General features: G+C 44.6%; 1 protein-coding gene across 12 annotated transcripts in view; it reads right to left on the bottom strand.

The window, feature by feature from the left end:
- Positions 1-16920, bottom strand: part of PARK7 (Parkinsonism associated deglycase) — a 33343-nt gene that overhangs the window by 7002 nt on the left and 9421 nt on the right. For 6 of the 12 annotated variants that reach the window (XM_065530155.2, XM_065530156.2, XM_015451148.4 and 3 more), the window contains exons 3-6: positions 14452-14553; positions 10142-10201; positions 8557-8626; positions 1106-1192 (exon numbers count right to left, since the gene is read on the bottom strand). In XM_065530155.2, coding sequence (XP_065386227.1) covers positions 1106-1192; positions 8557-8626; positions 10142-10201; positions 14452-14553 — 319 coding nt within the window. The remainder of the gene's footprint in view (positions 1-1105; positions 1193-8556; positions 8627-10141; positions 10202-14451; positions 14554-16920) is intronic. The other 6 variants (XM_065530175.2, XM_065530168.2, XM_065530173.2 and 3 more) reach the window with 2 other exon arrangements.

Below are 16920 nucleotides of genomic sequence, written 5' to 3' on the forward strand. Positions count from 1 at the left end.
CTTTTTTTATTTTTTTGAGATAGGGTCTTGCTTTGTCCCCCAGGCTGGAGTGCAGTGGTGAGATCACAGCTCACCACAGCTTTGACTTCCCAGGCTTAAGCTATCATTCCACCTCAGCCTCCTGAGCAGCTCCAACTACCAGTGTGCATCACTACGCCTGGCTAATGTTTTTTGTATTTTTAGTAGAGATGGAGTTTCACCATGTTGCCGAGGCTAGTCTCCAACTCCTGGGCTTGAGCGATCCACCCACCTCAGTCTCCCAAAGTATTGGAATTACAGGCGGGAGCCACTGCGCCCAGTCTACAAAAAACTTGTGGTGGCACATGCCTGTAATCCCAGTTACTTGGGAGGCTGAGGCAGGAGAATCCCTTGAACCTGGGAGGCGGAGGTTGCAGGAAGCCGAGATCGCGCCCCTGCACTCCAGCCTGGGCAACAGAGTGAGAGACTCCATCTCAAAAAAAACAAACGAACAAACAAACAAAAAAACAAGCATATGGGCTGGGTGTGGTGGCTCACGCCTGTAATCCCAGCACTTTGGGAGGCTGAGGCAGGCAGATCACGAGGTGAAGAGTTCAAGGACGGGTGTGGTGGCTCACACCTGTAATCCCAGCACTTTGGGAGGCTGAGGCGGGTGGATCACGAGGTCAGGAGTTCAAGACCAGCATGATCAACATGGAGAAATCCCATCTCTACTAAAAAACACAAAAATTAGCCAGGCATGGTGGGGCGCACCTGTAATCCCAGCTACTCAGGAAGCTGAGGCAGAAGAATCGCTTGAACCCAGGAGGCGGAGGTTGCAGTGAGTGGAGAATGCGCCATTGCATTCCGGCCTGGGCAACAGAGTGAGACTCTGTCTCAAAAAAAAGTTCGAGACCAGCCTGACCAACATGGTGAAACCCCATCTCTACTAAAAACACAAAATTAGCTGGGCGTGATGGCATGCACCTGTAATCCCAGCTATTCAGGAGGCTGAGACAGGAGAATCGCTTGAACCGGGGAGGCAGAGGTTGCAGTGAGCCAAGATCACGCCACTGCACTCCAGCCTGGGCAACAGAGCGAGACTCTGTCTCAAAACACAAACAAACAAAAACAAGCATATACTTACCTCCATTCATCATTTTGTCTTTAGCAAGAGGGTGTGTGGTAACTTTACTTCCAAAACCTATTTCATGAGCCAAAAGAGCAGTAGGACCTAAAAATAAAAATAAAAAGATCTAAGTGCGGATATAGAAAAACCCCACGTTTAAAAAATCACAATAGTGCCTGACACAGTAGCTCCTGCCTGTAATCCCACCAAATGGGGAGGCCTAGGTAGAAAAACTGCTTGAGCCCAGGAATTCAGCATCAGCCTGGGCAACACAGACCCCTTCTCTAACAACAAAAACTGCAACAGCAAAGTATTCTTCAAAATCAAGAGGCTCTTACCAAACATACAGCTACGATTCTAAAATGAAACACTTCCTAGTACGAGAGATAAAGTATGTTTATAACAAACAATTCGCTGAGCACATCTGGCAAAAGCACAGAAACTCAAAATATTTCAATAACCATTTACTCAAGAAGATTTACCTTGATACCAGCAGAGCATACACAGATAAACAATGTGCTCACCTCTCTCACCTCCCCCACCCCCAGAACAGGGACCACATATACCACGAGTCCAAAGGAAAGGGAGGATTACTGTGGGGCAGGCTGAACTTCTTACCTCACTCTGAGTAAAAGGAAAGACTTAGTTACATCCTAAAGGCAACTGGTACTCTCTGAACTTCTGGATTGTATTGCTCTTTTATAGTTTTATTTTCTACATGAAAATGGGAAATTAGGCCAGGCGCGGTGGCTCATGCCTGTAATCCCAGCACTTTGGGAGGCCGAGGCAGGCGGATCACGAGGTCAGGAGATCAAGACCGCTGGCTAATATGGTGAAACCCCATCTCTACTAAAAATACAAAAAATTAGCCGGGCGTGGTGTTGGGCGCCTGTAGTCCCAGCTGCTCGGGAGGCTGAGGCAGGAGGATGGCATGAACCCGGGAGACGGAGCTTGCAGTGAGCCGAGATCGCGCCCCTGCACTCCAGCCTGGGCAACAGAGCGAGACTCCATCTCAAAAAAAAAAAAAAAAAAGAAAAGAAAAGAAAATGGGAAATTAACACTCATTCATCCACCTGTCCATCCAGGTATACCAGCTGGTAGGATTAAAATCGACAGCACACTGTCCCTGAAGGAGATAGCCTGTGAAGTGCCTGGAAGTGTGAGATATAAAGGCACTAGCATCACTTTACGAAAGCTACTTAAGCAAAGAATCACATGGAAGTGTCAGTTAATGAAGTCTTTCCAAATTGACAGGTCCTAACTTGAGATTTTTATTTAAATGTATTCACTGAAAATGGGCAACTTCAGGGAGGGTCACAAGCATATTGCGTATGTAATAGTCCTCAAATAAGGATTAAAAACAAAGATTTCATATACCTTTAATTGTTATTTCATCTTAAAGCTTTTTACAAAGTATTCATTCTACCTTTTTTCTCTAAGCCGCACATATAAACATTCTAAAGCCTCACATGACACTTAGAAGGATGTTTCAGAACAGCACCTTGACTTTGGAAACACTTAGGGTGCCCTGGATGGCTAAGATCCTACGGCACAGTCTGTACACTTTTAGTGTCAGCAAACTTGAGAGGTCTTGGTCTTACTGACCTTTCATTTTTCAACAAGACTCCAAGGAAGGAGTTATATAATATACCCACAGGCTACTCAGACTGTAACTGTTACAAACAGGAAGATCACACAAATACTACCTAATTACATAAGCTTTCTGCCTAATATCAGGTGTCAGTTTCAGACCAAGTCCTGATTTATAGCTCTTAAATCAAAAGCCTCAAATGTCTCTTTTCCACATTACTTTTTACACACAAGACAGCTATGTATGGTAGCAAAGTTTTAAAGTCTATAAGAATTGAATAATAATTTTTATTTGAATGGATTTATAAATTGCTTTTAATTTTTATTTGGTACGAGTTTAAGAAGAAATTCCTACATCATCTTGTATTTTAAAGTAAACTTTAATAGATGATTGTACAGTGAGGAAAGTGATCAGTGAGAATTTTTAAGCTGCTCCCTTCAATGTGGTAATAAAATCACTGCTACAATGATGTGCATAAATTTACGTTACAGTTGGATGCAGGAATTTACTGATGTCTTTCTTACTCATCATGGTAAGCTCATAATTACTGTTTTCTGGGGCTTCAGACCCCTATTTGGAATATTGGAGAAGAGACGTTTCACTCTCCTAGGACCTGGGATTCTGATGGATGAAAACTCTCTGCACTCTGCACTACAGTGCAGAGGGTGCAGCTGACCACGTCCCCTTCTGCAGCCAAGAGCGCCACCCTGTGGTGACTTGCAAAATGACCACGTCTGCCAACTCCCCAGCTCCTCCAGGTGGCCAAGACCTTGTTTCCAGAGGCCTTATTCCTAGACCTGGGCATGTCAGCTGACAATTGTCCACTCCTCCAACTCCACACTTCCTCCGCCTCCCCCACTCAAAGTAAATCTCATTTAATTTTCTTCTCAACATAGACTCCCTTCCAATTTGCCTTCCTCATTCACTCAAAATTAAGGACTAGGCTAATATTCTTTGTGTTCAAAATGTTTCCAATTCCTAACTGCAACACTTCAGAATAATCCTGGCTGAGCATGGTGGCTCACGCCTGTAATCCCAGCACTTTGGGAGGCCAAGGTGGGCAGATCATGAAATTACGAGTTCGAGACCAGCCTGGCCAACATGGTGAAACCCCGTCTCTACTAAAAACACAAAAATTAGCCAGGCATGGTGGCAGGCGCCTGTAATTCTAGCTACTCGGGAGCCTGAGGCAGAAGAATCACTTAAACCTGGGAGGTGGAGGTTGCAGTGAGCCGAAATTGTACCACTGCACTCCAGCTTGGGCAACAAGAGCAAAACTCCGTCTCAAAAAAAAAAAAAAAAAAAAAAAAATCTTATTTTTCTGTTTGCCAATTTAAAAGATCCAAATCTCTTTCATTACTCCTCTTTTCCATTCCCAAAACCCTCATCTCAATTCGCTCAGCTCATCGTCACATTTTTTCCTATTTTTTGTGTAGTGCCCACAACAGTGGTGCAGGATATTCAATGGTATAAACACACTGCTAGTGTGTTTTCCATTTTTACTTTATATACATATATATATATGTGTTGTGGTTTTTTTTTGAGATGGGAGTCTCGTTCTGTCGCCCAGGCTGGAGTGCAGTGGCATGATCTTGGCTCACTGCAAGCTCTGCCTCCCGGGTTCACGTGAGTCTCCTGCCTCAGCCTCCTGAGTAGCTGGGACTACAGGTGACCGCCACGACGCCCGGCTAATTTTTTGTATTTTTAGTAGAGACGAGGTTTCACCATGTTAGCCAGGAAGGTCTCGATCTCCTGACCTCGTGATCTGCACGCCTCGGCCTCCCAAAGTGCTGGGATTACAGGCGTGAGCCACCACCCCCCTGGCCTATTTTTACTTTTTTTCTTTTTTTCTTTTTTTTTTTTTTTTTTTTTGAGACGGAGTCTCGCTCTGTCGCCCAGGCTGGAGTGCAGTGGCGCGATCTCGGCTCACTGCAAGCTCCGCCTCCTGGGTTTACGCCATTCTCCTGCCTCAGCCTCCTGAGTAGCTGGGACTACAGGCGCCCGCCACCGCGCCCGGCTAATTTTTTGTATTTTTAGTAGAGACGGGGTTTCACCGTGGTCTCGATCTCCTGACCTTGTGATCCGCCCGCCTCGGCCTCCCAAAGTGCTGGGATTACAGGCGTGAGCCACTGCGCCCGGCCACTTTTTTTCTTAAGAGACAGAATCTTACTCTGTCATTTAGGCTCAAGTGCAGTGGTGTGATCATCACAGCTCACTGTAACCTCAAATTCCTGGGCTCAAAGTGATCCTCCCACCTCAGTCTCCTGAGTAGCTGGGAATACAGGTGTGCACCACCACACCAGGCTGATTTTTTAAAATATTTTTTTTGTAGAGATGGGGGTCTATGTTGCCCAGACTGGTCTTGAACGCCTGGGCTCAAGTGATCCTCCTGCCTCAGTCTCCCAAAGTGCTAGGATTACAGCTATGAGCCACCACAGCCAGCCTGTTTATTTTTTAATGTTGATTTTAATTATTATAAGGCCCATGCTTCTTGGCATGGCATTTGATCTAGCCTCAGCACAAAACAGTGAGCCAGATGAGGTTCATCTTTTTTGTTGTTGTTGAAACAAAATCTCGCTCTGTCGCTCAGGCTGGAGTGCAGTGGCACGATCTTGGCTCACTGCAACCTCCGCTTCCCGGGTTCAAGTGATTCTCCTGCCTCAGTCTCCCAAGTAGCTAGGATGACAGAGTACCACTATGCCCCGCTAATTTTGTTATTATTATTATTATTATTTTATTTATTTATTTATTGAGATGGAGTTTCGCTCTTGTTGCTCAGGCTGGAGTGCAATGGCGCAATCTTGGCTCACTGCAACCTCCACTTCCCAGGTTCAAGCAATTCTCCTGCCTCAACCTCCCAAGTAGCTGGGATTACAGGCATGAGCCATCATGCCCAGCTAATTTTGTATTTTCAGTAGAGACAGGGTTTCGACATGTCGGTCAGGCTTGTCTCGAACTCCTGACCTCAGGTGATCCACCCGTCTCAGTCTCCCAAAGTGCTGGGATTACAGGTGTGAGTCACTGCGCCCGGCCGTGGCTGATCATTTTGCTACTTTTGTGGCACAGGACAAACTGACTTGCGGTTTTTACTTTCAGCAGAATCATAAGGAAACAAACTCAGCCCAAACTCTTAACTTTCTTCCTTTGGTCAAAGCATCTAGGACTGAGGCTTGCTTCACAGCAGCAGAGCCAAAGAAAACCAAACTCAAGGATCTGTGACTTTCTCTCCAAAGAGGGGTACACCTGCTTGGGCTGCAGTGACTGCAGTGCCCTTTAGCAGAGATAACTACCTGAGCCTCAGGGCAGGTCAAAAGGCTAGTGATGAGTCTTGTAGCAAGCCCATGTACAAGACCTGCCAGGGTGGTCGACCGCTGTGGTTCTTCCCAGCCCCTAATGCCAGGGTTCTCAAACATTTAGGTCTCAGAATCCCTTTAGCTTTTATGTGGGTTATATCTATGAACATCTGCCATATTAAAAATTATTACTTTTTTTTTTTTAGATAATCTTGCTCTGTCACCCAGGCTGGAGTGCAGTGGCGCCATCTCGGCTCACTGCAACCTCCGCCACCTGGGTTCAATAGATTCTCCTGCCTCAGCCTCCTGAGTAGCTGGGATTACAGTCACGCACCACCATGCCCAGCTAACTTTTGTATTTTTAGTAGAGATGGAGTTTCACCATGTTGGCCAGGCTGGTTTTGAACTCCTGACCTCAAGTGATCCTCCTACCTCAGCCTCCACAGTAGCTGGGATTACAGGCGTGCACCACCACACCCAACTAACTTTTGTATTTTTAATAGAAACGGGATTTCACCATGTTTGCCAGACTGGTTTTGAACTCCTGACCTCAAATGATCTGCTCACCTCAGCTTCTCAAAGTGCTGAGATTACAGGCATGCGCCACCATGCCCGGCCAATTATTACTATTAATGGCAAAAACCACAATTACTTTTACACCAACCTAATAAAACTGGGAAATTTTTAAAACACAGTAATAGATGCTCAAATGATGGTATCATCCCACTCTGATGTCACTCCTGAAAGACTGAGAAGAAAAAAGGCAAACAACATTTTGTTTGAAAGACATGGTCTCAATCTGTTGCCCAGGCTGGAGTGCAATCATAGCTCACTGCAGCCTCTAACTCTTGCCCTCAAGCAACCCTCCCATCTCAGCCTCCTGAGTAGCTGGGACTACAGGTATGCAGCACTGTGCTCGGCTAATTGTTTGTTTGTTTGCTGAGATGGGGTCTATGTTGCCAAGGTTAGTCTCAAACTCCTGGCTTTCAAGAGATCCTTCTGCCTTGGCCTCCCAAAGTGCTGGGATTACAGGCATGAGCCACCACACCTGGCCCCTCAGTAGTATCTGCTTTGACCTTGCAAGTGCACCAAAAGAACATTGAGAACCACTGACTGAATGTATCAAGTCCCTAGGACCTCCGGCCCGAAACTTCTTTTAAAAAGCCTACTGTGTTGAACAACATAGCAACATGTTTTGATGTTGATGTTTACCAAACCATCCATTCATTCATTTATTCATTCACTCTTCTGACAAATATTTATTTATTTTATTTTATTTACTTATTTATTTTGAGGCGAAGTCTCGCTCGTGTACCCCAGGCTGGAGTACAATGGCACAATCTCGGCTCACTGCAATCTCCGCCTCCTGGGTTCAAGCGATTCTCCTGCCTCAGCCTCCCATGTAGCTGGGATTACAAGTGCGCACCACTACGCCCAGCTAATTTTTGTATTTTTGGTAGAGATGGGGTTTCACCATGTTGGCCAGGCTGGTCTCGAACTCCTGACCTCAGCTGATCCGCCCACCTCGGACTCCTAAAGTGCTGGGATTACAGGTGTGAGCCACCGCACCCGGCCCTGACAAATATTTAATGAAGACCTACACAACAAGGAAGGTGCTGGCAAAAATTACAGCATGGGAAAAAACCAAGATGGCAGAACATCATCTGATATGAAAGCAACAAGAATGGATTTTAAAATGGCTATGAGAAAATAAAATACTACTAGGATACAAAGATGAGGGACATCTGTGAAGCACCAAATGTCCTTATTCTAAATTGTGTGGCAGATAATGCGGTGCCCAAGATAAACCGGCAGTGAAAGAATCAGAAACTCCCAGAAGCCAGCAGAAAGCACCACGGCGCTTCTGAATCTGCAGGGCAAGCACAGGGCAGAGCTGCTGTGCTGATGTTTGGCGGATTCTTGCTGACTGTGTGCTGGCACAAAGACTTTCTGGCACAGAGACCTGCTGTAACAAGCTGTTTACTGAATTCCAGAGGGCCTTATTTTCCTCCGAGGTCAACCAAACACGGAAAACACTAAGTTTCACAGCACGTAGACCAAAGGCATGGAGAGGCAGAAAACGGAACAATTGTCCTCATTTCTGAAATGACACCACCTTCATGCCACCCAAACTAAATACACCAACATAGACGCCCTGCATGCTTTATGAAGGGGAAGAGCTATTTGAAATCAAACCACCGGCCGGGTGAGGTGGCTCAAGCCTGTAATCCCAGCACTTTGGGAGGCCGAGACGGGCAGATCACGAGGTCAGGAGATCAAGACCATCCTGGCTAACATGGTGAAACCCCGTCTCTACTAAAAATACAAAAACTTAGCCGGGCAAGGTGGCGGGCGCCTGTAGTCCCAGCTACTCGGGAGGCTGAGGCAGGAGAATGGCGTGAACCCGGGAGGCGGAGCTTGCAGTGAGCTGAGATCCGGCCACTGCACTCCAGCCTGGGTGACAGAGCGAGACTCCGTCTCAAAAAAAAAAAAAAAAAAAAAAAAAGAAAAGAAATCAAACCACCGAATGAAAGGCTACCCCACCCACCAATGACGCTGCAACACAGGCTGCCCCTGCACGTCACCTGCACAGATGGCGGCTATCAGGCCCTTCCGGTTTTCCTGCTCCTTCAGTATCTCCTTCACGGCAGCAGACTAGTGAAAAGAAAACCAAAAATATGTCAAGTTATCATTAAGCCACTAACCAATCACTCACTAGGAAACTTTGGAAGAATTTCATTTTAGCTTAAACCACAAGCTCTCTGACCTATTTTCCAACAATATTTCTAAATCATTGGTATAAAAATGATCAAAAGGTGTCTATATTATGTTATTAAACCCAAGCAAGGCATTTCTCATAAGAGAAACGCATTCCTCCACATTTAAAGATCAGAAGAAAGAAGCAATTTGACCCTTGCCATTTTGTACTCCATGGAGAAACAAACAGGAGGAGGGAATGTGGTGTTTTGGGTGTTTTCAGATGGCAGATAGAGGAAGAGAATCTAGCAGGAAATGATCCCTCATGTCTGACTCAACCCACTTCTTGAGTGCTTCTGGCAGCCCCAACTCTGCCTGCTGGTGTGCCCCTCACCCTGGCCTCTGACTCCTCGCATACAACTTAAAATGAGGAACAGTGGTCTCTGCTGATGGCATTTGTCATTCCTGCTGGCAGCCCTAGCCCCACAGCCTCCCCCAGTTCAGACTTTGAGTAGGCAATTTGCCCTTCCCAAAACACAAAATCTGATCATTCTTCTGCTGGTGGAAAAAAACTAAATCATCTTACTTTGGACTGTATTCACGGAAATCTGTTCATAACGGTTCCACCAATTCAGCTTACTTCCATGGCAATTTTTTTTTTTTTTGGATAAGACAGGTTCTTGCTTTGCTGCCCAGGCTAGAATGCAGTGGTGCATTCACAGCTCACCGCAGCCTCAAACTTCTGGGTTCAAGCTGTCCTCCCACCATAGCCTCCCGAGTAGCTGGGACTACAAGTGTGCACCACTGTGCCCAGCTAATTAAAACAAAAATTTTTGTAGAGATGGGGTCTCGATGTGTTACTTAGGCTAGTCTCAAACTCTTGGCCTCCAGTAATCCTCCTGCCTCAGGCTCCCAAAGCACTGGGATTATAGGTGTAAGCCACTGCGCCTGACCTCCAGAGAAAATATTAAAAACGTTTTTTTGAGGCTGGGTGTGGTGGCTCATGCCTATAATTCCAGCACTTTGGGAGGCCAAGGTGAGTGGATCACGAGGTCAGGAGTTTGAGACCAGACTGGCCAACATGGTAAAACCCCGTCTCTAATAAAAATACAAAAATTAGCTGGGCAAGGTGGTGCGTGCCTGTAATCCCAGCTACTCGGAGGTTGAGGCAGAAGAATTGCTTGAACCCAGGAGGCGGAGGTTGCAGTGAGCCAAGATTGTGCCACTGCACTCCAGTCTGGATGATAGAGCAAGACTCTTGTCTCAAAAAGAAAAAAAAAAAAAAAGAAAGAAATTTTTGAGTTAATGCTACAACACCATTTTGTTAATTTTAGTTGTTTCTATTTTTTTTTCACAGCCTCCTCCCTGAAACATCTGAATAATAACAAAATCAACAGAACACAAGCAGATGCTGAAATTCTTTAGTTTTTTTCCCCCCAGCTTTATTGAGGTATAATTGAGTAGAATTTTTACCTCAGATAAATTCTGTGCACCCAGATTACCTCCTGGTAGAACCACCACATCATACGGTCCCTGTAACAGTTTAAAACATAAAGAAAACAAAAACATTTCATTTCAACTGTGCATTAAAGTGACAGTCCAGTAACACTTCCCTATTTTAAATGTGGGAAGCACAGGAGATAGCCTAAATATCTGCCAATAGAACAGTTAAATAAATTAAGGTGTATCCATATGACGGAATGTTATTTTAACTAGCAAAAAATGCAAAAAACCTGTATATAGTGACATGCAAGGATGTCCACGCTGCAGAGTAGCAGGGGTAGTATAATCTCCTTCCTGTAAAAGACAATGATATATGTATTTATGTGTAGATGTATGCGTGTATGAGTACAATCATCACAAGCACCCCCACCTGATATATTGCATACACAGGTAGTCACAGACCAAGGAAGACACTCTAGTTGCTAACAGGAGTAGTGTGGGATGGGGCAGAATGAGAATAGGACACTTAACATTTTGACTTTATATGTGTCTATATTGTTTCAATTATTGTTCAATAAGAATGTACATGAGCAACTTAAAAAATTAATAGAAAAACAGGCCAGGCACGATGACTCACGTCTGTAATCCCAGCACTTTGGGAGGCCGAGGCGGGCAGATTACCTGAGTTCAGGAGTTCAAGACCAGCCTAGCCAAAATGGCTAAACCCCCATCTCTACTAAAAATACAAAAATTAGCTGGGCGTGGTGGTGCACACTTGTATTCCCATCTACTTGGGGGGCTGAGGCAGGAGAATCGCTTGAACCTAGGAGGCAGAGGCTGCAGTGAGCTGAGGCTGCGCCACTGCACTCTAGCCTGGGCAACAGAGTAAGACACTAAAAAAAAAAAAAAATTAATAGAGAAACAAATTTTAAGTAAAAGGCACAAATTTTTTTTTTTTAACATTATGAAAAATGTAACGGGGGAGAATTTGAGTATCCCCCCCAAAAAAAAATCCTACAAATCTAATTAATTTCAAACTTCCTGAAATTACAAAATGGAAATTGTTTTAACAATACTTTAGGACTTTTTATTTATTTATTTTTATTTTATTTTATTATGTATTTATTTATTTATTTTTGAGACAGAGTCTTGCTCTGTCACCCAGGCTAGAATGCAGTGATCTCAGTTCACTGCAACCTCCATCTCCTGGATTCAAGCAATTTTCCTGCCTCAGCCTCCCAAGCAACTGGGATTACAGGCACCCACCACCACACCTAGCTAATTTTTGTATCTTTAGTAAAGATGGGGTTTCACCATCTTGGCCAGGCTGGTGTCAAACTCCTGACCTCGTGATCCACCCGCCTTGGCCTCCCAAAGTGCTGGGATTACAGGCGTGAACCACTGTGCCCGGCCAACAATACTTTAGGACTTTAAAAAGAGGTTAAGGCCGGGCGCGGTGGCTCAAGCCTGTAATCCCAGCACTTTGGGAGGCCGAGACGGGTGGATCACGAGGTCAGGAGATCGAGACCATCCTGGTTAATACGGTGAAACCCCGTCTCTACTAAAAAGTACAAAAAACTAGCCGAGCGAGGTGGCGGGCGCCTGTAGTCCCAGCTACTTGGGAGGCTGAGGCAGGAGAATGGCGTGAACCCGGGAGGCGGAGCTTGCAGTGAGCTGAGATCTGGCCACTGCACTCCAGCCTGGGCGACAGAGCGAGACTCCGTCTCAAAAAAAAAATAAAAAAATAAAAAAATAAAATAAAATAAAAAGAGGTTAAAAAAAAATCTAGTCATTAAACAAATTACAAAATAAAAATGTATTATGTATTTAGTGCAACCTATAAAATTTTTTGAGAGACAGGGTCTCATTCTGTCACCTAGGCTACAGTGCAGTGGTGCAATCATAGCTCACTATAGCCTTGAACTCCTGGACTCAAGCAATTCTCCCACTTCAACCTCCCCTGTAGCTAGGACTACAGGCATGCACCACCACAGCCAGCTAATTTTTTTTATTTTTGTAGAGACAGAGTCTCACTACATTGCCCAGGATGGTCTCGAAACTCTTGGGCTCAAGTAATCCTCCTGCCTCAGCCTCACAAAGTGCTAGGATTTCAGGTGTGAACCACTGTGGCTGGCTTAGAATCCCTTTTAAGACCATAAACATCCTACTGTTGATTCAAAACCAAGCAAAGCTCAAAACTCAAAAGAAAATGTGTAAAGTATAGAATTAATTTTACCCCTTTTAGAATCTGCACTGAAAAACAAAAACACACAAAAGGTAACACCACTTTCTCAAAAAACTACAGTAAACAGAACTACCATATGGTCCAGAATCCCACTACTGGGAAAGCAGCCAACGGAAAGGAAATCAGTATACTGAAGAGGCACCTGCACCCCCTTGTTTACTGCACCAATACTCACACTAGCCAAGACATGAAATCAACCTAGGTCCAACAACAGATGAATGCATAAAGAAAATGTGAATATGGCATTTATACACAATGGAATACTATCCAGCCATAAAAAAGAATGAAATCTTGTCATTTGTGACTACAAGAATGAAACTAGAGGACATTATATTAAATGAAAGAAGCCAGGAACAGCAAATTAAACACTCCATGTTCTCACTCATAAGTGAAAGCTAAAAAAAAATTGATCACATAGAAGTACAATGTAGGACAGAGGACACTAGAGGCTGGGGAGGATAGAAGAAAGTGGGGATAGGGAGAGATTTGTTAAAAGATACAAAATTATAGCTAGATAGGAGGAATAGGTTCTGGTGTTCTATACCCCTGTAGGATGACTGTAGTTAATAATCACAGCTTCAAATAGTTAGGAGGATATTGAACGTTCCCAACACAAAGAAATGTTTGAGATGATGGATATGCTAATTACTCTGATCCAATCACTATATATTATGCACGGAAACATCACGCATCCCATGAATATGTACACTTATTATCTGTCGATTGAAAATAAAGGTAATCACTGTTTTAAAATGGCCAGACACCATATGACACAAACACAAACAGAAATGAAAAAAAAATTATTATTATTATTTTTGAGACATGGTCTTGCTCTGTCACCCAGGCTGAGGGCAATGGCACAACCACAGTTCGCTGCAGTCTCAAATTCCTGGGCTCGAGCAATCGTCTGAGCCCAAGTGATCCTCTTGCCTCAGCCTCTTGAGTAGCTAGAACTACAGGCGTGCACCACCATGCCTGGCTTTTAACATTTTTAATTTGCAGAGAAAGGGTCTCACTATCTTGCCCGGGGTGGTCTCAAACTCCTGGCCCCAAGTGATCCTCCCACTTTGGCCTCCTAAAGTGCTGGGATTACAGGTGAGCCACTGCACTTGGCCTGGAATATTTACTTCTGCTTGTCATTTTTAATTTGTTTCAACAAATCATATGTAAATACCAACAGTCTAATTTTCTACAATCCAGTAATGAAAAATCTGAACTTATTAGAAAGGATTAAACTTCTTCCTATGTATCTGAGGACAGCACAGGGAATCGCACTCCAGGTTCCTCAGCAGTGCACAACCAGCCATTCGTGAGCCAACTCTGCCTCCTTTCCCGCCATGACTCTGCTGTCAGAGGGTACAGTCCACACTCCTGTCACCCTGCCTGACGATGGAGTCTGCAAAAGCGCCTGTGGGGGAGCATGTTTCTGAGGAAAGGGATGCTAGCTTCCAGAAGTGTCCATAGTCCTTAAACGTAAGAGTCATAATTCTAAAGATACTGAAAAAGGAACACAACTAAAGTGGAACTCTGAAAGTATCTTTAGAAAAAAGAATAATGGCCGGGCATGGCACATGCCTGTATTCCCAGCTACTTGGGGGGTTGAGGTGGGAGGATTGCTTGAACCTGGGAGGTTGAGGCTGCAGTGAGCTGTGACTGTACCACTGGACTCCAGCCTAGGGGACAGAGCGGGATCATGCCTCTAAAAAAGAAAAAAAAAGAATGGAAAATGTGGCAGTTGATTTATAGCAGGTAAAAATGTGTAATAGGAGGCAAAGATACCTGTGTAAGCCGGAAGAATACTGATGGGAGAACGATGCAGCCATCCAACTAAGCACCAACTCAACCATCTCGCCACACGTCCAACCGGCCACCTATCTACCCAGCCACCCACCTACTGAGCACATTCAGTAGCAAGCAATTGCCACATTCTATGGATACAGAATAGAAAGACAAAGTCCTCACCCTCTTAATCTGTCAGGGGAAGACATTCAAGCAAAATCATTTTCTAAAATGAGTCTGTGCTAACAACAGTCTTAGACATTTCAAGAAACAAAGAAGCCGTATGAAGGAATACCTCCATGTATGGATTACAAACCTCTTTTTTTGCATCTTCAAGACTGGCATCAGGACAAATGACCACATCACGGCTACACTGTACTGGGTCTTTTCCAGCCAGACCTGCAACGGTGACCTTAATCTACAAGAAAGATGTTATCATAGTTAAGAACACTGAAACATAAATTCAGACTAACACTGTCTTTAAAAAAAAATAGAGATGGGGTCTCACCCTGTCACCTGGGCTAGAGGGCAGTAACACAATCATAGCTCACTGCAGCCTCCAGCTCCTGCGCTTAAACGATCCTCCTGCTTCAGCCTCCCAAGTAGCTGTGATTACAGACATGAGCCACCACACCCAGCTACAGTAACATTTACACAGCTGCCCTGTTTGAAAGTAACATGGTAGGAAATACTGCACCACAACTATATCAAATGTGAACTAATACATTGGCTAAATATACTTAATAACTAGGTCTGCCCTGGTTTGCCTGGACAGACTCTACTTATAGCTGCTGCCCTGTCCTGTGTGACTGGACATCCTTTCTCCCACAAACGTTCTGATTTGGGTGACCAGTTATATGATCATCCTGTTAATAACTCACCTTGCAAGTTTACTGTTGCCATTTAAACCTCATGGTATTTTTGTAAAATAGAAATGCAAGTCAAAACAATGAAATACTGCTTTATCTTTCAAAAATTTTTAAAGTCAACAATACCAAGAGCTGGCACTGGGAAAGTGGGAATTTTCCTACATTGCTGGTGGGACTACAAACTGGGACACTGGAGAGCAACTTGGCAAAACCTAGTCATGCTGACTATGGGCAGTCCTTCGGCCTAGTAATTCTACTTTTAGATATATAACCTCAAAAAACTTCCACACATTTGCACAAGGAAACCGACACAAGAATACTTATTACAGAATTGTAATGCTGTAATTAGAGGAATGGGTAGATTGTGGCATTCAGTGCAACATCAGGCAGCAATTTTAAATGAATAAACTAAATCGACATAATGTCTTCATTTCTGAGAACCAGAGGAGTATAGGGTTAACAGACTCTGGGGCCAGGCTGCCTGGGTCTGAGCTCCGGCTTTTGGACTTACTGTGTGACATGGGTACATTATTTAATGTCTCTGTACCTCAGTTTCTTCAACCATAAAATGAGGATGACGGTATCTAACTCACAGGGTTGTTGTAAGGTTTATCAGCACTTAGAATGATGCCTGGCACAGAGTTAGTTCTACTTCAGTGTTCACTATTGTTAGAGAGAGAGAGAGAGAATATATAAACATGCAAAATGAGAACCACGGTCAAACACTACCTTAAAGGCAGGTGCGGTAGCTCACACCTGTAATCACAGCATTTTGGGAGGCCGAGGCGGGTGGATCATGAGATCAAGAGTTCAAGACCAGCCTGGCCAAGATGGTGAAACCCCGTCTATTAAAAATACAAAAAATTAGCCAGGCATGGTGGCGCACGCCTGTAATCCCAGCTACTTGGGAGGCTGAGGCAGAGAACTGCTTGAACCCAGGAGGCAGAGGCTGCAGTGAGCCAAGGTCGCACCACTGCACTCCAGCCTGGGTGACAGAGCGAGATTCTGTCTCAAGAAAAAAAAAAAAAAAGACATGCATGCATGGATACACAAGATTGCGAGGACAGCAGTTTTCTTTAAGCAAGGAAGAAGGGGCATGGGACTGGAGAAATTTACAAAGGAGGCTTCAACTGTATTTCTTCGAAGCATTTGTTCCTTAAGAAATGAGTCTGAGGGGCCGGGCATGGTGGCTCACGCCTGTAATCATGGCACTGTAAAATGCTGAGGCAGGCGGGTCACTTGAAGCCAGGAGTTCGAGACCAACATGGTCAACATGGTGAAACCCCATCTGTACTAAAAATACAAAAATTAGCTGGGTGTGGTGGCAGACACCTGTAATCCCAGCTACTCAAGAGGCTAAGGCAGGAGAATCTGTTGAACCTGGGAGGTAGAGGTTGCAGTGAGCAGAGATCACACCACTGCAGTCCAGGCTGGGCGACACAGTGAGACACTATCTCAAAAAAAAAAAAAAAAAAGGAAAGACATGGGTCTAAGGACAGTGCAGTGGCTCACGCCTGTAGTCCTAACACTTTGGGAGGCCTGAGGTAGGTGGACAACTTGCGCTCAGGAGTTGGAGAGCAGCCTGGGCAACATGGCAAAACCCTGTCTCTACAAAACATACAAAAATTAGCCAGGTGTGGTGGCATGCATCTGTAGTTCCAGCTACTTGGAAGGCTGAGGTGGGAAGATGGTTTGAGCCCAGGAGGCAGAGGCTGAAATGAGCCGAGATCCTGCCATTGCACTCCAGCCTGGACCACAGAGCGCAAAACAAAAAAGAAATGGGTCTGAAGGAGACATGGCAAGACATCAACAAGCACTAAATGGGGGCAGTGGATCAACAAGTATTTATTCTTATGTAATCTCTGAAATTTTGTGTATATTTGAAATCTTTCATGAAGCACTTTTAACACTATTTT

Source organism: Macaca fascicularis, chromosome 1 (genome assembly GCF_037993035.2).
Source record: "Macaca fascicularis isolate 582-1 chromosome 1, T2T-MFA8v1.1".
Classification (NCBI taxonomy): domain Eukaryota; kingdom Metazoa; phylum Chordata; class Mammalia; order Primates; family Cercopithecidae; genus Macaca; species Macaca fascicularis.